Source organism: Cebidichthys violaceus, unplaced genomic scaffold, assembly GCF_023349555.1.
Source record: "Cebidichthys violaceus isolate CVI_PGR_0920_01 unplaced genomic scaffold, fCebVio1.0.p SCAF_14, whole genome shotgun sequence".
Lineage (NCBI taxonomy): Eukaryota > Metazoa > Chordata > Actinopteri > Perciformes > Stichaeidae > Cebidichthys > Cebidichthys violaceus.
Genome location: NW_027176307.1, coordinates 6,991,287 through 7,007,535, shown reverse-complemented (window position 1 = coordinate 7,007,535; position 16,249 = coordinate 6,991,287). Strand labels below are relative to the sequence as shown.

General features: G+C 41.9%; 1 protein-coding gene across 7 annotated transcripts in view; it reads right to left on the bottom strand.

Moving 5' to 3' along the window:
* The window catches only part of nrxn3b (neurexin 3b), a 273,391-nt gene that overhangs the window by 186,854 nt on the left and 70,288 nt on the right, over positions 1-16,249 (bottom strand). For all 7 annotated transcript variants that reach the window (XM_068708636.1, XM_068708639.1, XM_068708638.1 and 4 more), the window contains 2 exons: positions 6,323-6,761; positions 3,324-3,707 (listed from right to left, as the gene is read on the bottom strand). In XM_068708636.1, the coding sequence (XP_068564737.1) occupies positions 3,324-3,707; positions 6,323-6,761 (823 nt within the window). The remainder of the gene's footprint in view (positions 1-3,323; positions 3,708-6,322; positions 6,762-16,249) is intronic.

Below are 16,249 nucleotides of genomic sequence, written 5' to 3'. Positions count from 1 at the left end.
CCTTTGCAGTTTGGAACTTGTTTCAGGCACACAGGAGGTGACAAAAAACGCAACAGCACAAGCTAAGTATCTTAAAAGTGGACTTTATGGCAGAACACTGGTTTGGATTGCCTTATATTGCACAGGTGTGCCTAATACAACGGCTGCTATAGAGATAACCTTGGTTTTGCAGATATGAGAGCTCCTTGACTTCAGGAGTTTAGTTAGAAATGATGACGCAGTGGGACAAACGAGAAAAGCCATTTGAAGTAAATAACATCACAAAAAAAGTGTATGCTGAACTCAACAAATTATTTTGAACAAATCCAAGACAGAAGAGCGTATTTACATTCTAGCATGAAGTCACCAGTAAAGGCCAATCATTGTAATGTAAATGTGTAACCTTTGTTAGGCTCCCGGGGAGAGCGCTGATCTCTATCATTTCACCCCTTGTCTCATCATACGAGCACACTTCTCTGTTGTACCGTATAGCCAGCTGCAGAAGATCAATAGCTAGTGCCATGTGTGAATACATCTCAGTGGCTGTTTGATATAGTCACTAGGGAGCTCCAGAGGCGGCTTAAAAGCACGGAGGAGAAGGAAAATAAGCGGTTCTACCAGCATGACTAATACAATTCCATTTGTTCCAAAGTGTTGCAAATTCTTTTTGAGAAAAGAAAGAAAGACCACATTGTTTCAAGCCCAACATTTCAAATCAAAGCGATTTCTTCATCTCAAGGGCGAACGTTTCCGAAGCAGACAACAATTAGCTTCAACAATATTCTGCTCTGAACTGGAATCTGAGTAATCACTAGAGAATGTAGACGCTAATGGAATCAGACTAATTTGTAATTCAGTTTGCAACATCCAGACCTTGTGCTATCTGCAGATGATGTTGTCTCCCTGGTTTAATCAGACGTGACCTCCCATTTGCAGATTGCAGCTGAGGGTCAAACAGTGAGAATGACGGCAGGAAAAAGGTGGGCTGCTCAGCTCAGGAGAGCTCTGGAAAGTGACTGCTGAGATAAAGCCGGTCTTTCATGGGTTCATGGTTCAGTCCCGACCACAGAGCTGACCCACAACACTCCAGAGGGAGGACTGGTCCCCCAGAAGAGGGCAGAGCATCTAGGCTGTTGCCACTGAGAAAATGAGGCCCAAAGGATGCTCTAAAAAACTCTAAAGGTAGCCAAATGTCTCATTGAGATGATACAGATACCTCATTACTCGTGCATTCTCCTACAAATGTCTAACCTACTTGGTTAGATTTAGGAAAAGACCATGGATTGGGTTCAAATAAGTATGTTTGTTAAGTAAAATAACAACGTTTGTTAGTTAAGTATGTAAGTTCTAACAAAAGTATGGTCAAATAAGTCAATTTAACTTTAGGTTTCACACGGGACACAAACAGCGGTCTCCTGGGTCAAAGCCCTGTGTTTGTGTTGGCCTCATCCGTCCCCCCCGACCTCCTCCCTATGCACACTGTTGTTCTTTACACTGCATCACCTGCATTCAGCAGCCCTGCATGTCCTGGGTCAGGATTATGTGGGTTAGATACCAACTATGGTGCATTACTTTTTGCTGGTATCAATACTTACAGCCTGAGTAGTTAAAGAAGCTCCACCACAGTAAAGTGATGCATTAGTATCAATAATCAAATCATATACTTTAATAATATGTCAGTCACAAATGGGATTGTTCTGCAGAACAAGTACTTGTGATACTTTAAGTACAATTCACTGGTGCTGCTTTTGGACTGTTACTTAACTAGGATTTTGAATGAAGTACTTCTACTTGTAATGGAGTATTTTTACATTGTTGTACTGGTACTTTTACTTCAGTAACGGTTGTGAGTACTTCTTCCAGTAATGATACATATTCCCCATGACCTTACACTAAATGATTGTTAATTCATTTTCTGATTATGGACTACACAATTGGATGACCCTAATTTAGAGCAATGTGAAATAAAACAAATATCCTAGTATTCAGTCATGACAGCAGCAGCAGCAGCTCAAGTCTCACTGTGTGAAGTAAGAATACACCGCTGAACAGACTGCAGCTTAGCTCCAGAGCTGAGGTCTCTTGGCGCTCACTGAATGCAGAGATAGGACGTTCAGAGATCGATGTGTGGGAGGCAGCCAAACAGGACAGAAAGGAAGAAGAATGAGTGGATGTAGCGCTGGGGACAGTTGACAACGTGTTGTTATTGTGGGTAGAAGGTCAGTGAAGCAGATTGGCTGGGTTTGAGTGTTTCCTAGTACACCACTATCTTCTCCCCTTTGTGCTGATACACCAGCATGGGAGTGCTACTGGAATAGATGGTAACAGTCCTGCTAAGACGAGGTTAACTCCCACTCCCACTGGAAGTTTAGCTCTTTCACAACATGTACTCTACATCACATACATTCTACATGAGCTTCATTATTTAGGGTACATTAACGAGACAGAAGGGACATGTCTCAGTCTTTAACGGTTAACACAGACCTTTCTCAATGTAAGGTACATGTAGGTTCTGATTCTTCTTCAATCATTAACACCTTATCACCCCGCTGGCCTATAGTCACACACTGCTGGATGTAACAACCTACTCTCCAGATACTCATTATTCCTCCTTCAAGTATGTTTCTCTACACACCTCAAATTCTTAGGAGAGTATTTAAAGCCCTGTACTGAACGCCCAAAAATCTCTGTGAAATAGTGAAAAAGTGAAGGACAATCTGAACACACTCTCCCACAGCTCGGAGTGTCCCTATCTCCGCCGTCTCATAAAAGCTTAATGCGTCCAAGCTCTTAAAATCCAGACAAGAAGAGACCAATTCACCAGCAGAACCTTCCCCAACACAAAGACACAGGCTTCACTTTTCCAAAACCACTTGGCAGAAAAGTGAAATCCTATTAAATGTTTCAGCAAAGCTCCCATAAATATTGTGAGGGAAGTGTCCCAAGCCACACGTCCGCCTGTCTGCTAAAACAGAAGCATTGTCCACTTTGCCTGGAGTAGCTATTGTTAGCAGACAGAAGCTACTTCACTACCACTTCAGAACCATCTTTAGCATGCCAGAAAAGATACAGCAACTTTGTAATAACTACTCACTTAACAATCGTCAACACCATGCATCTTGTAACCTACACAAACATATTGATAGAAGGTGAAACAGCACTGCTCTGACCAAATAGATTTCTCAGCACATAAAAGGAGTGCAGCTGCTGTGCCCTCTTTAAAAAGTCCTTTACTAAAAAAATCAATAAGCCTTCTGACAAACCCAATAAGATTTGAAAATGATCACAATAAGAGAGAAAAGACATTCACCAGAGAGCGATTAATGACTGGACGGAAGGCTCACCTCTCTCACAGGTGCTATCCCAGAAGCCGGTTCCAGTGCAGTCACATACGAAGCGGTTCCAACCCTCCTTGCATGCGCCGTTGTTCTTGCAGGGGTTGCTGTCGCACTGTTTCCCTGTCACCTTACTGCACGAGGACTTGATGCCGGTCACGTTCTGGGACTGAGCTATCTGCCGGATGTCCTTGCTGCGTCCGTCGATGAACAGATCCCGGACGCAGCCCACATAGCCGTAGTTCAGCATAGCGGTCCAGAGCTCAGTGGGGAGCACCAGGCCTGCCCGGCTGTCAGGCAGACCACCCAGATAAAGGTCCCCCTCCAGGTCCAAGATCTCATTTTCCCCGCTGGCTGTAAAAGGGGATCGGCGGCTGTTTACTGAGATGATGCCTGGAGAAAGAGAAATCCATTATTAAATACTGCATACATAGATGTGGATGTCAACATGTCCTGTAATGTACTCCTATCATATGCTTTGAAAAAAGACTGCTGGGGAGTGAGATATTATCACTTTCTTGTTGTGTCATGTTCTACTAGTTCAGTGAGCCGCCATATTTCTCTCATTGGAGTCCATGAAATAACAGGAACTCCACTGAACGACATTAAATTGCCTCAATGTCCAAAAACAACAGAAATGATATTCTCAAACTAATTGTGTGACTGACACACGCTTTTTTTATTCATCAAAGGAGACACAAGTTAAAGATGGATTTTTGGTAATTTTGCAAAAGAAAGCTCTTAGGAATCGGAGGTGTTGGTGAACACGAGCAGCAAAGCTGCAAAAAGAGGCCGACAAAAACAGCTGAGCCACCTTTGTCTGTGCTAAGATGTGGTGTGAGTAGGTGGAGGTGCAAACCTGTGCTTGCCAGCCAAAACTGTGCTGATCATCATCTACAGGGGAGCTCTATTTGAGTCATAAAAATGACTTGGGTTGGTTGGATGGAGATATTAAACTGAATAAGCAACACTGGACCGGTTCCCTCCTGCGGGTCTGGGGAGAACCCGGGTGGGAAGATGGGCAACCAGCACTGGACCCGTTCATACGAGTCAGCCGTTTGTCACACTACAGAATCCAGTCTGCATTGTCCTTCATTCACTTCACCGAACAAACCAGAGAATTGTAGAGTAGCAGTATGCTTCATGGTCATAGAAAGTTACGTCTATTCTTCAAATCCCGTCGGAAAATTTTACTTGTGCGACATTCACCTTGCAGTCAGACGGAGAGATTCTGGCTGGAGATCTTTGTGGAAAAGGGATTTAATTCACTTGCAACTCCTATTAACATTTCACTCGCGCCACAAGTGTGATTATGCCTGTTCTTAACCATCCCTCAGTCTGGCATCCTTATATCTGTCTCATTCCTCTTTTTCCCTGTGAAAATCCTACTTTCTGCTCTGCTATCGCACTGGGGGCTGTGCCGGTGATTAATCAAAGCAGCGAGCTCTGACACACGGCTAAATTGGCTGCTCTAACCTGATATATAACACAGGCTGTAGCTCCGACTAACACACCCTGCTTCTCTGGAGGATCCCACCCTAATGCAGAGATTGCGTTGGGTTTTGGAGCTCAAGGCATCAGAAGTTTCGAACCCGTTTCTCTAATATAATCTTCTTCTAATACTTTCTGTGTATTTGGCCATGTTTTGAGGTCAGAGGACATAGAGACGGAAGGAAGCGAGGGGAAACAGCGTCAGTAGCTATCTAGAGAGAAGTATGACTTCATCCTCGGCTATAAATCATCGCTGAAATTAATATATTGAGGAAGTTTACATCATCCTGGTTGTGATGCAGGAAAAGCTGATACAAGCAGTAACATGATTACAACTTACAGCCGGTGCAGTTCCATTGTGACAGCTACAGTCAGTCAGCAGTGTTATAATTATTCTAGGGGGTTATATTCATTTTAATTTCCATTAATCTAAACAATTTCAGTTGATCAAAACCAGTTCATAATTATTATTAATGTTGTAATAAGTTAGTGAAAATGCATGCAAGTAAAATTAAAAATGATTTCCTATTTCTATTTTGCATTTAAAGGGAAAAAATCCTATCAGGTTAAGTTTTAATAACAATTAGTTATTTAATTTGTCAATTCATAAAATAATTAATAAATAGCCATTTTGAAAAATGTGTATATACACACATATATATTTCAGGCCAGTTATCAACTAAGCAGACTAAAATGATCTGTGAGGATGCACAGTGGTGTTTAGCACATATCATATTTACAATGTTCACTATTTAGCATTAAACCCAAAGACAACTGAGGTTGAATGGAATGCCATGCTGCTAGCATGGCTAAAATGCTAAAAGTATATATTCTTTACAGCCTCTTGAATCTGTACTTTTGCTGCTTTTTGATGTTTCCTGTTGTAAATTAAATCCTTTTAATAATAATAATTATTATTATTATTGGGTTTAATGACTCTTTAACAATGTTAGTCATTGGAAAACAGCTTTTTGTCCTAAAGTAGTAACAAAATAATATTTCTGATATTTTAGAGACCTAGCTTCTAGTTACCTGATATTACAAATAATAAATTAATTATAGAATTTTTATTTTTGTCAACAAAATTAAGATTTACAATAATATATAAGAATGTCACCACACATATACTGCAGTCACTCCTTGACTTGTATATATATCGTACAGGAGCGAACCTTTATCTCTCTCGGTTTCATTACTCCTCGTTTATTAGTCACCTTGTCAGCTCTGTCTATGAATTCATACTCAGTCAAATGTCAAAGGAGTTCAGTTTCTTGAGAGAGAGAAATGTGACATAATGAGAGCCTGGTGCCCTCCCACCGCACCATGCTGATCACAGTTCAACAACCCGTGACGTGATGAACAGAAATGAGGTTTATATTTCTACTGTTGTCACTAAAAGTACCTAATTGTAGTAAATCAGTGAAGTTCCAGTTAGGACTACATCAAAATGAAAACAAAAGTTCAGATTTTTCTTCCTTGGAGGCAGTTTTCAGACCTTCTCTTAGGTCCATGCTTACCTGAGCGACCGTCCCTCTGGATGTCCACATGGTGCCAGGCGCCGTCATTGACCTTAGCCTGTGTGGCCTTGACCTTGATGGTGCCGGAGCCCATGTCCAGCAGCAGGTACAGTCCTCCGTCCAGCAGCTCCACCGCAAAGAAGTCCACCTTGTTGTTCTTCTGGCCCTTTGCGTCCCTCCGGTCCTGGGGCTTGCCGTGGGTGAAGAGTATCAACCCGTTGGGTTCGGAGGTGCGGAAATCAAACGAGATGGAACCCACGCGTTTGGTGTTCCACTTCGGCAAGGCCAGGTAGGAGTCTGGCGTCTCGAAGTTGATGGGGTCGAGGGTGGGAACGTTTTCGCACTTAAACACCACATCGCCCTGGAGTTTCATCTTGGGGTCCACGATGCGGGCGAGGCGGGACAGTTCCAGCCTGATATCATTGTTCTTGTACACCACCTGGGGAAGAAATATATATGTTTGAGACTCATATATGTATGCAGAGTAAATACATGACATGTGTGAAGATGATGATTATACCTCAGTGGCATTTGTGTCTTAGAGGGTTTTATTTTCCATTAGTTTTTTTCACAACAGTAGGGGATGATTTGCCAGTGCAGTAATGGTTGAAAAAATATTTATTTCCATGTGAATGAATTGCACTCCATTGCAATCTGTAATATCATTGCATCTCACTCTGGTAATATTAGATATTGCTGATTTGAGGACAGCTGGATCGATAAAACTAATATCTTCTAAGGCGTGTGTGGCCCAATTTGTTTGTCATTTTCTATTTCAACTCCAATTTCTCCAAGATGAAAAGGAGATTGTACACAAATGCATCACTGTATTTCTGTTAGATTGAACACCTGCCGACTGAGCGTGAAGTGTGAGAAGTGATGGCTAGATTATCAGTGAGTAATTCCCTGTAATGTTCAAAAACAGCAGTCTTCATGAACATGGGGTGTATCTGTGACCCTGTGAGAATATACCCAATATTATACCGATTCACCCACAATAAATGTGCTCCCACCCCCTAATCCACAGGAGTAGAAAGCAGCCCCACATGATAGTCAAATACAACAGAATACCACAGAAAAGGAGAGTTGAATATTGTCAATTGGAATCCCTTGAGGCGGAATTTTTTTTTTTTTTTTCCCTTTCTGGAATATAGGGCAGTGTGTGTGCAGGAAACAGCAACACTGTTAGAGGGAGCACAGCTGTCAGCAAACAGATTTTACTGCTGTGGGATTACCGATAATCCTGGAAGATTTGACAGTAAATCAACACAGGTGACCCGAGTGCCGCGGAGGCCTGATGAGAGGGAGAGAGAGAAACCAGGGGAGAGAGAGACGAGCTGGTGGGAATAAGGGGAAAGAGGAAACTGCATGAGAAATAAAATATGTCAGGTGGCAAATAGAGAGGAAAAGCGGGAGAGATGTGGAAGACTAAATGCTGTCAGGCCAGCATGTGCCACTGGCTTTCAAAACATGCTTGTGTGTGTGTGTGTGTGTGTGTGTGTGTGTGTGTGTGTGTGTCTGTTGCAGTCAATGACCACACCTAATCACCCGAACATGACAACAAAATATGTAGCACACACCTTGTCAAGCAATCAATCTACGGGTGACGCACCACACCAAACTGATAAACTGGTGATTTTCTTGATTCATCAATGAATTAGTTGTTCCATAGACAAATCCCTATCGCACTCTCAAGTGCCGCCGCCATTACTGCAGCGGCACACACTTCCACTGACAATGAAAGCATAGATGTTTGGGTTAATCATGGTCAGCAGTCGCCTCCTCTGACAGACAAGGAGAGTCTGTGTGAATGTGCAAGTTATTCAGTCTGAAATGAAGTGTGACACAGCCTTTGGGGTAAATAACATTAACGTACCACAGCTGTCTGACAGTAATTCATTCAGAGTTAAACCCAGCCGGAATTAGCTTTTGATTAATATCATCAAGCTCCATAATTGTTGCATTGTAATCAGAAGAAATGCATCATCTTTTTGTCTGCACACCACTTAGAATGCTGTCCAAATAAATTGAGATTTATAAAAGTAAGTTGATTTCATGGAGCAGATCATTTCAACATGTACAAAGTTTCACAGGGTCTGTTGGACAGATTCCTGGAAGTGAAATCCTTTACATACAATACAAGTTAAATGCAGGTTTACAAGTACTATAATATTGCAGAAAGCAGAATATGCTTACATCTGAAAAAATTTAGCATTTTTGCTTGAAAAATGAAGAAAACAACCAATCGCTCATAAAAGTAGTTGTCAATTGATTTTCAGTAGCTTCACTAACTAATTGATGGATGGATCATTTCAACTCTAGAAGGTCATTGCCAGCAATGAACCTAGTGAAAAAAGGAGTCGCCATGGTGCTGCTGCGATGTTTGAGTATGTTAAGCACTCTAATATGAATCCTGTTCTTTTTGCCTGCATGTGATGAGCAGCTAACCTCTAGATATGAGAGCAAATGTGGGCATAATCTGGCTCATTATTGTCAATCAGCACAGTTGAATCTACCCAAACAACTGAAATCACGATAAACATTGAATTAAAAATGAAAATGATATTTCTCATAAACGTTGCAGCTGTAACCACCATTACTGTGGTTTTTTACTTCTGAAGCCAAATACCTTGCATTCCACTTTCAGCAGACTTTCAGACTACTCTTGGGCAAGATAACTAACTGAATATTACATGAAAAGAAACAGGAGAAAAAGATCCTTTAATGCGGCTCATTTGTAATGTACAGCAGTGCCGTGATGGCCACTAGTTCTTAGATGTAAATCACAAAAAGTTAAAAGGCACTGTCTGCAGTCTCTGTCCTGTTAAGCAGAATTCTATTCTATGGTAAGAATACTTAAAGCAAACAGCAAAAATATCTAGATTGGTAAATAGAACTGCAGGTAAGAGAGACAATATGTCTTTTTGATTTTAGGATGAATTGTTCCTTTAAACTCTGTGACACAACACAGAGCCACAACAGTCTGTTGGTATAACCACACAGTTTGTTTATTCGACTCATGAAAACTTTGCTCTTTATCTTAGTTTTCTTGACAGCGAAACATCTTACAAACTCTCTCGGGCAGTAAAATGTTATTGTGGGACGTACTAATCTTACAATCAGCCAGCTCCCGATCTGTTTTGGGATTATGATTTTGTCTGTTCTGCTGCAGGCTGATCAATACGTGAATCGAAATGATGCCATAAAAGAGGAACCGACTGCTGCGGCTATATGTACCTCATCTCTTTCTTTGTTATGGCTCTGCTTTGCTACGCTATCCTTCGGCCTATCAGCAGCCTTATGGGGCCCATTCATAATGCACGCACAGGGGACTGGAACGACTCCATAAAGCTCAGATGGTGTATTGATCTGGCTCTGGTAAGGGTGAGGGGAGGGCAGGTGGGTGGAAGTGAGAAGTGCCTGCGTACAGACACACAAACACCCACACACACACACACACACACACACACACACACACACACACACACACACACACACACAATCTCCTCCCTAATCTACTTCAGATCAGTGCTCATGTCCTCTTGGCCCCGGCCACAGCTGCTGTCAGCTCATGATTTAGCCCCAGTGTTAATGAAGAAGAGGGGTAATTCCACTGAAGAGGAGAGAAGATGCACACACAAACAAGGTGCTCATGAAGCTTTGTAAAGGAGATCTGTACTTCAAACACACACACACACACACACACACACAGACAGAAAGTGCATACAGTGTATACTACTGTACGTGCAGATCAATGTCATTGTGGGTAAATATTGATGAGAAAACTGGATGAGTGACAGGATTAATGAAACAAGAGATCGAATATTCAGTAATAATTACTGGGAATGAATATGACTGGCTATCATATCACGATGACTGGGATGTGACAGTGCATCAGTATTAAATGGTTTAGCTCCCCTAAATCACAAAAAGAAATATGAATTCTGCCGATTTTCAGAGTATGTAGGCTTGCAGATGGTTCTGGTTTTATGTGGTGAGTTTTTCAGATGTTCGCTGCTGAGACTTTTGTTTCCAACCCAATATAATGGAGGTGTTGGAATTCAGGTTGCGTTGTTAAAAATATCAAAACATGTTTCAAAAACATATCAGCAAGATGTCTTACCAGATGACATGCCACTATTACTCTATATAACTTAACTATTATAATTTGGATCTATGGGATATTCTGCTGACGATAGCAGTCTACAGCTAAGTCTGAATTATCCTGAGGAACCAGGATAGTGGTTAAAGTTGCTGAATCCAACATGGCAATTAATATAACAGCAAACAATTATTTGCTATGTCAAATTCTGTGTGTGTTGTTATCAAAGCCTCTCCCTGCTTTCTTGGCATAGCTGGATCGGCGTGTGCTTGGTTAGCTCACCTCTGCTCTCATTCTGCGGTTACAGCTGATAACGCAGTCCTGACCGACAGCGGCACCACAGAAGTGTAGCAACCAGCATCCGCTGCGCCCTCAAGTAAACTCTGTTAGCTCTGGTAGCATCGTTGCTGTTTTTTGCACTGTTAGCACTGTCAGACTCAGCGGTCGCCATGTTGAGGCCCTTCGAGAGGCAATAGAAATGCTCCCAATCTCGTATTTAGCACCTTCAAAGGCAGGGTTGGTAATCTAGAGAAACTAGCAAGAGTAGCATAGATTTAGAAAATCATCCAACCTAAAAACCCAGCCCAGTTTTAACAACTCTTTTCCAATGAAAAAATAATTTCATTCAGGCCAAATGAAATGATTGGACGGGCTTATTAAAGCCCTGTGATGTGACAGCCACAAAAACTGTATTTTGTTGTCAGAAAATTTGATTCATTGATTGCTGTCAGGATGTAATGAGAATTTCAAGTAAAATATCGAACATGTTTTTAAAGAAGATTACCAACCTTTCTTTTAAGTAAAAATTAAGACAAATATAGTTTTTCATATCTACTTTTACAAAACTACAAGCACACGATTTAAAACCCATTGACTTCATGGGTTGGCAGCAGCAGTTTTCAAAATACTCAAGTTTTGTTTAATGATTTGGGTGAAATGGCAAAACTGAGATGAGAACACTGCTCAAAATGCCAACCTCCGGCTCTACTGCTACAGCTCCACCTTCACCTCCAGAAAAAGAAACAGCTGCACTCTTAGATTCAGTACTTCTCAGCAGCTGCTTTCATTCAAAAATAGAGATATGTATATTCTGAAACCAATTAGTTTATTTCCCTCCTTTTCTGAGGCCAATCATATACATACAGTATATAAAGAGCTGAACCCTGATGTAGGTAACTTTACTGTATATAAATCAGTGCAAAAATACACTAAAAAAAAAAATAGAGAGACTTTCTGAAAGTCAATAAAACTAGTCATTTGATACTTAAGATTGACTGCAGATAGGCAGTCTTATATAAAAACTAAATGTATTAATAAAACCAGAAAATGGTTGATTTTACATTTTAGTTTTTTAGTGAGTTTAGAGGTGCTAGTAGGCTGCTTGTGTTACCTTTGGAAAGAGCCAGGCCAGCGGTTTCCACTGGTTCCAGTCTTTGCGCTAAGCTAACAATATTCATATTTACTGTGCAGACATGAGAGTGCTATCTATTTTCATCTGTATTAAGTAAAGGTTACACAATAGAGCCACAAAAAGGCCTTAAAACAGGGAAGATTATAAATCATCTGTTTTTAGTGGCACTCTTTCAAAAGAGTGTGCATTTTAAAAAAGGTTCTAATTTTATCAGCAGCAAAAAACATTCCTCTGATATGCTATCAGTTATCATAGGTGTAATGGTACTCCCTGGGCCACAGAGTCTACAATTTAAAAATATCTTTCAGCAAATGTATTTTTGTTATATTATATAATGCTAGGTTATGAGTTGCAGAAGTCAGGATATGTATTTGTTCTGAAGGTGTAACCTAAAACAAAATCCTGTAAACAAGGGTTAAAGGTGAAGGCATTTCAATAAAGTCTGAGGTTTGTACCCATCCATCAGTGTTTGGCCCTCTATCGGGACATTACAAAATAATTAAAAAGGACAGGGTGACATTTGCATTTGTATTGGAGGGGAAAACAAGCTTTGCCTGAACACACTGGTGACTAACACACAACTGATGACGACATAGTTCCTCTCAAATGCCAAATGTTGGTCTCTTGCCCTCTCTCCTCTTCCTCTCACTTACTCATCGTTCTCTTGATCTCCATCCATTTCAGTCATTTTTCTGTTTCTGTCTCCCACCCGCTGACATTCACCTCACCTGCCCCTGTCCTCTCCTACGTTCTGTACCTGCCCTTTCTTCAATACTCTCACCTTCTACCCTCACATACTTCTCTGCTTGTTACTCATCATCTTCCTCCCCCATGCAGCTCCTCCTCTCTCAGCAGAGATGCCAGCCCATGCCCCAGCCCCCCCCACGGTCTGACACAAGGTGCCACTGCACAGCTCCAGCGCCGCCACGAGTAGCCAGTGACACCGGAGGGAGGGGCTGGATGGCGTGAGAGGTGGGGGCGGGGGTTGCAGGAGGCGCCGCAAACATGGGGCTGACCGGAGAGTGAGCGGCTGCCCACTGGCCCTCGGTCACGTGACACGCTGCAGCCCACATGGCAGAACATGCGCGTAGGCGGGACATGACATTCCATGTAGCCTTTGGGGGCGTTTGAGTGCAGTGGAGACTGAACGAGAGAGGGGTCGTGACGGCAGCACGCGGCATCTCTTTTGTTGTCAGACGGAAGAGGAAGGCAGGCATTCGCTCGCAGCAGCAACTCACACATCAGCTTTTTCATCAGCTCGAACTGAAATCTCAGAGCGAACAGAAGCCAATGTGCACCAACATTCCAGCTTCCGTAGCATTTGAAGCGTTCTAGCCAGACATTACACACACAGAGTCAGACAGAAATACTGACACACTCTGATCTGAGCAACGGCCCTAACACAACTGAATCATTCCCTCGTTATCTGGGGATGTTGAATCCAAAGAAAGAGATGGAGGGGGCAGGAAGCAATGAATATGGTGTAGGAGAGCAAGAGAGAGGTGATGATGCATAGGGAGGACATGTAGGTGAAAGAATAGATTCAAATATACACAATACAGTGCTTAGAAGCGCACTGCAAGCTGGGCTTCAAGCAGCAGCAAAAGAGATATTGTGAATGAATGGAATTGTGGGGAGGAGATCACACAGCCGGTCGTGAGCAGTTTGCATAGTCCTGGGTAGCAGCTGGCACCATGCCTGCTTAATGGAGCAACGTATGATGAACAGTCGAGGATCGCACAATACTACCACTACCCAACCACATGGTGAATCACCTCCATGATTCTGTCCACCAAACACTCTCTCTCAAGGGCCAACTCAAAATGAGTCACACTTGTTTGGATAATAATGGAAGCACACAGAGAACACGACTGCATCTGCAGCACGGCCCATGATGAAAACTCTTGACATTAATGCGTTAAAGCTGCACCAAGCAGGACTTTATATGAACTGCATCACGGTACAGAACAACAAGGTGTCCAAACAACTCTCTGCACCCTCTCACCGAGTATGAGCTAACCCACCGGTGGGGGGATCAAATACAAATTATTCATAAATAAAGTTTTTATAACTCTGTGTTCACAGATTAATAACGTATTCCTTCGCTAAAAAGCAATGCTTCACTAGCTTCAAGAAAAAGCTTCAGCAAATCCATGACGGTCCAGAATGGCGAATCAACAAACCCTCCCACCATGCAAACACAGCTAGGCTGTTAATGATCACAGGTACACAAAGTCAAGCCAAAGCTCTGTGAATGTTATCTATTTATTCACGGAGCCTCGGGCAACTGAGCACAGGGATGGCTGGGTCAGTGCTAGAAATGTATGCACTGTATCTGTGTCTGTGACAGAGGGAAAGGGCCACCGCAGTTTGAGGGTGGACCAGATATGCATTAGCCAATGTGGTAATGACTGGGGGAACCGCAGCCTCAGTCGAAACATAAAACAATGCAGACAAGGTGACTTTCTCTTAGCCCAAACGTGGCTGTGTGTGTGTGTGTGTGTGTGTGTGTGTGTGTGTGTGTGTGCGTGCGTGCGTGCGTGCGTGCGTGCGTGCGTGCGTGCGTGCGTGCGTGCGTGTGTGTGTGTAACCTCAAAACAAGATGAAGTGGAGTGTATAGTGGTCTGATGGAAGCTAACTTGGCTAAATGAAAGGTGTGTTAGAGCTTGGCAGCTTATCACAAGACTAACTGTCTCTTGTCAACATTGAGAAGGTTGTGATGGAAGGAAACACATCGGCCCGTCTAAGACTAATATTAATGTCCCTATAGTTAAGTTAAAAAATATTAAGAACGGTGTTGAGATGCCACGTAAATATTATATGAATGTATGTAGCCATGATTAAATCAACTGGATTTATTATCTTTGTGTTTAAATCAGTGCACTTGGTATGTACATCATCAGTAAGTGAAAGCATTGACGTTCAAAGTGCTGTGTCGTTCAGGGCGGATCCTGATCTCAGTTTGGTATGTTCAGTTGGTTGCCAGTCCAACTTGTTCCGTTTAACTCAGGCTTATAAAAGCACTGTTCATAAGGCTGATGACTCAGCTGCTTGTGAGAGTTGTCTCTTTGTCATCATTTCTGTGGCTCTTGCTGTCTTTTAATAAGATTTTGATCAGGAAGTATCGAACAGTGTTTCACAAGATCGTTTTGTCGTTTGCTGTTTCGATGGTCAATAATGAACTGTAGTGCTCTAATGTACAGTAATTGTATTTGTTAGTGTTTGCACACATTTTTGAGATGCCACGCAAATTAAACTGTGAACTAACATGTTCCGTTTCCACGGTTGAAGACAAAACGTATTTGGCCTGTAGAGCTTGTGGCAGCAAAATTCTAACCGTGATTGATTATAGTCGACATGCTATCAGAATCTTGTGGATTGTTGTGTGCATCCAGCATTATCGGATAGGGGTGAGACAGAGGTGTTGAAAGCACAGCTCCAATTAACTTAATGCTAATGTTTGGTGTCCGGTGCAAGCACTGATAAATGTAATAGGAGGCATTTCTTTGGTTGATATCTGATCCAATAGACACTCCAACCAGTTCCTTCACAGGATAAAAACATGGAGAATCAATTTTTTTTTAATAGTTCTGGATTTGCCTACGTTATATGATCTGTTGATTATTGTAATTTATTATATTGCTTGTGACCCTGTAAAACAGCTGTTTAGGATAGAAAAAAAAACGTCTAAGGGTGCGTAGGTACAGAGGACCACATGTATGATCAACCCATATACAATGCCATTCTCCAAAATACTTCTTAATCAGCAAGATAAAATCACTGACAATGAGAATATGATGTGTACATTCCAACTAAAGCAACGTTCCATACTGCAGCTCCTAAACAAGGACACAGACTTGCACTCAAATAAAAGCATAATTCTATTTCTGAGATTGCTGCTAAGCTGCAGAAATCAATGCAGACTCTTTTACAGCTCGGAGGAGCCACCGGTCCTCCCTTTATTGTCAGTACTTGCTCCACGATAAGTAATGGTGAGCAAAATGTAAATAACGGGGCACTTATATATATATATTTTTTGCTCTGCTCAAAAGCTCAGAGGGCCAGCCAATCCATTATAAACATCCCTAAACAACAAGGCTTTTTCCTATTTCATCATAGGCAAATACTTCTCTCAGATTGCTGCCCATTGGGAGGCGTTTTAGAGGCACTTTCAAGCTGATACTGCAAATTACATGTGACAGAAGCAATTTTGGGATATTTTCTCACACACAAACTGCAGTAAGTGTTATGAATTAGATTAGGCCAGGGAATATTGAAAGTTTGATACCTCCTCTGCAAACTCAGCAGCTTTAATTGATAATGCAATTTTATTTCATTCTCCTTTCCCTTATGATTATTTTTTTTGTCCATAACTAAATCAGCTGTGCTGGCTAAGTGAATACTAAAGTGGTCT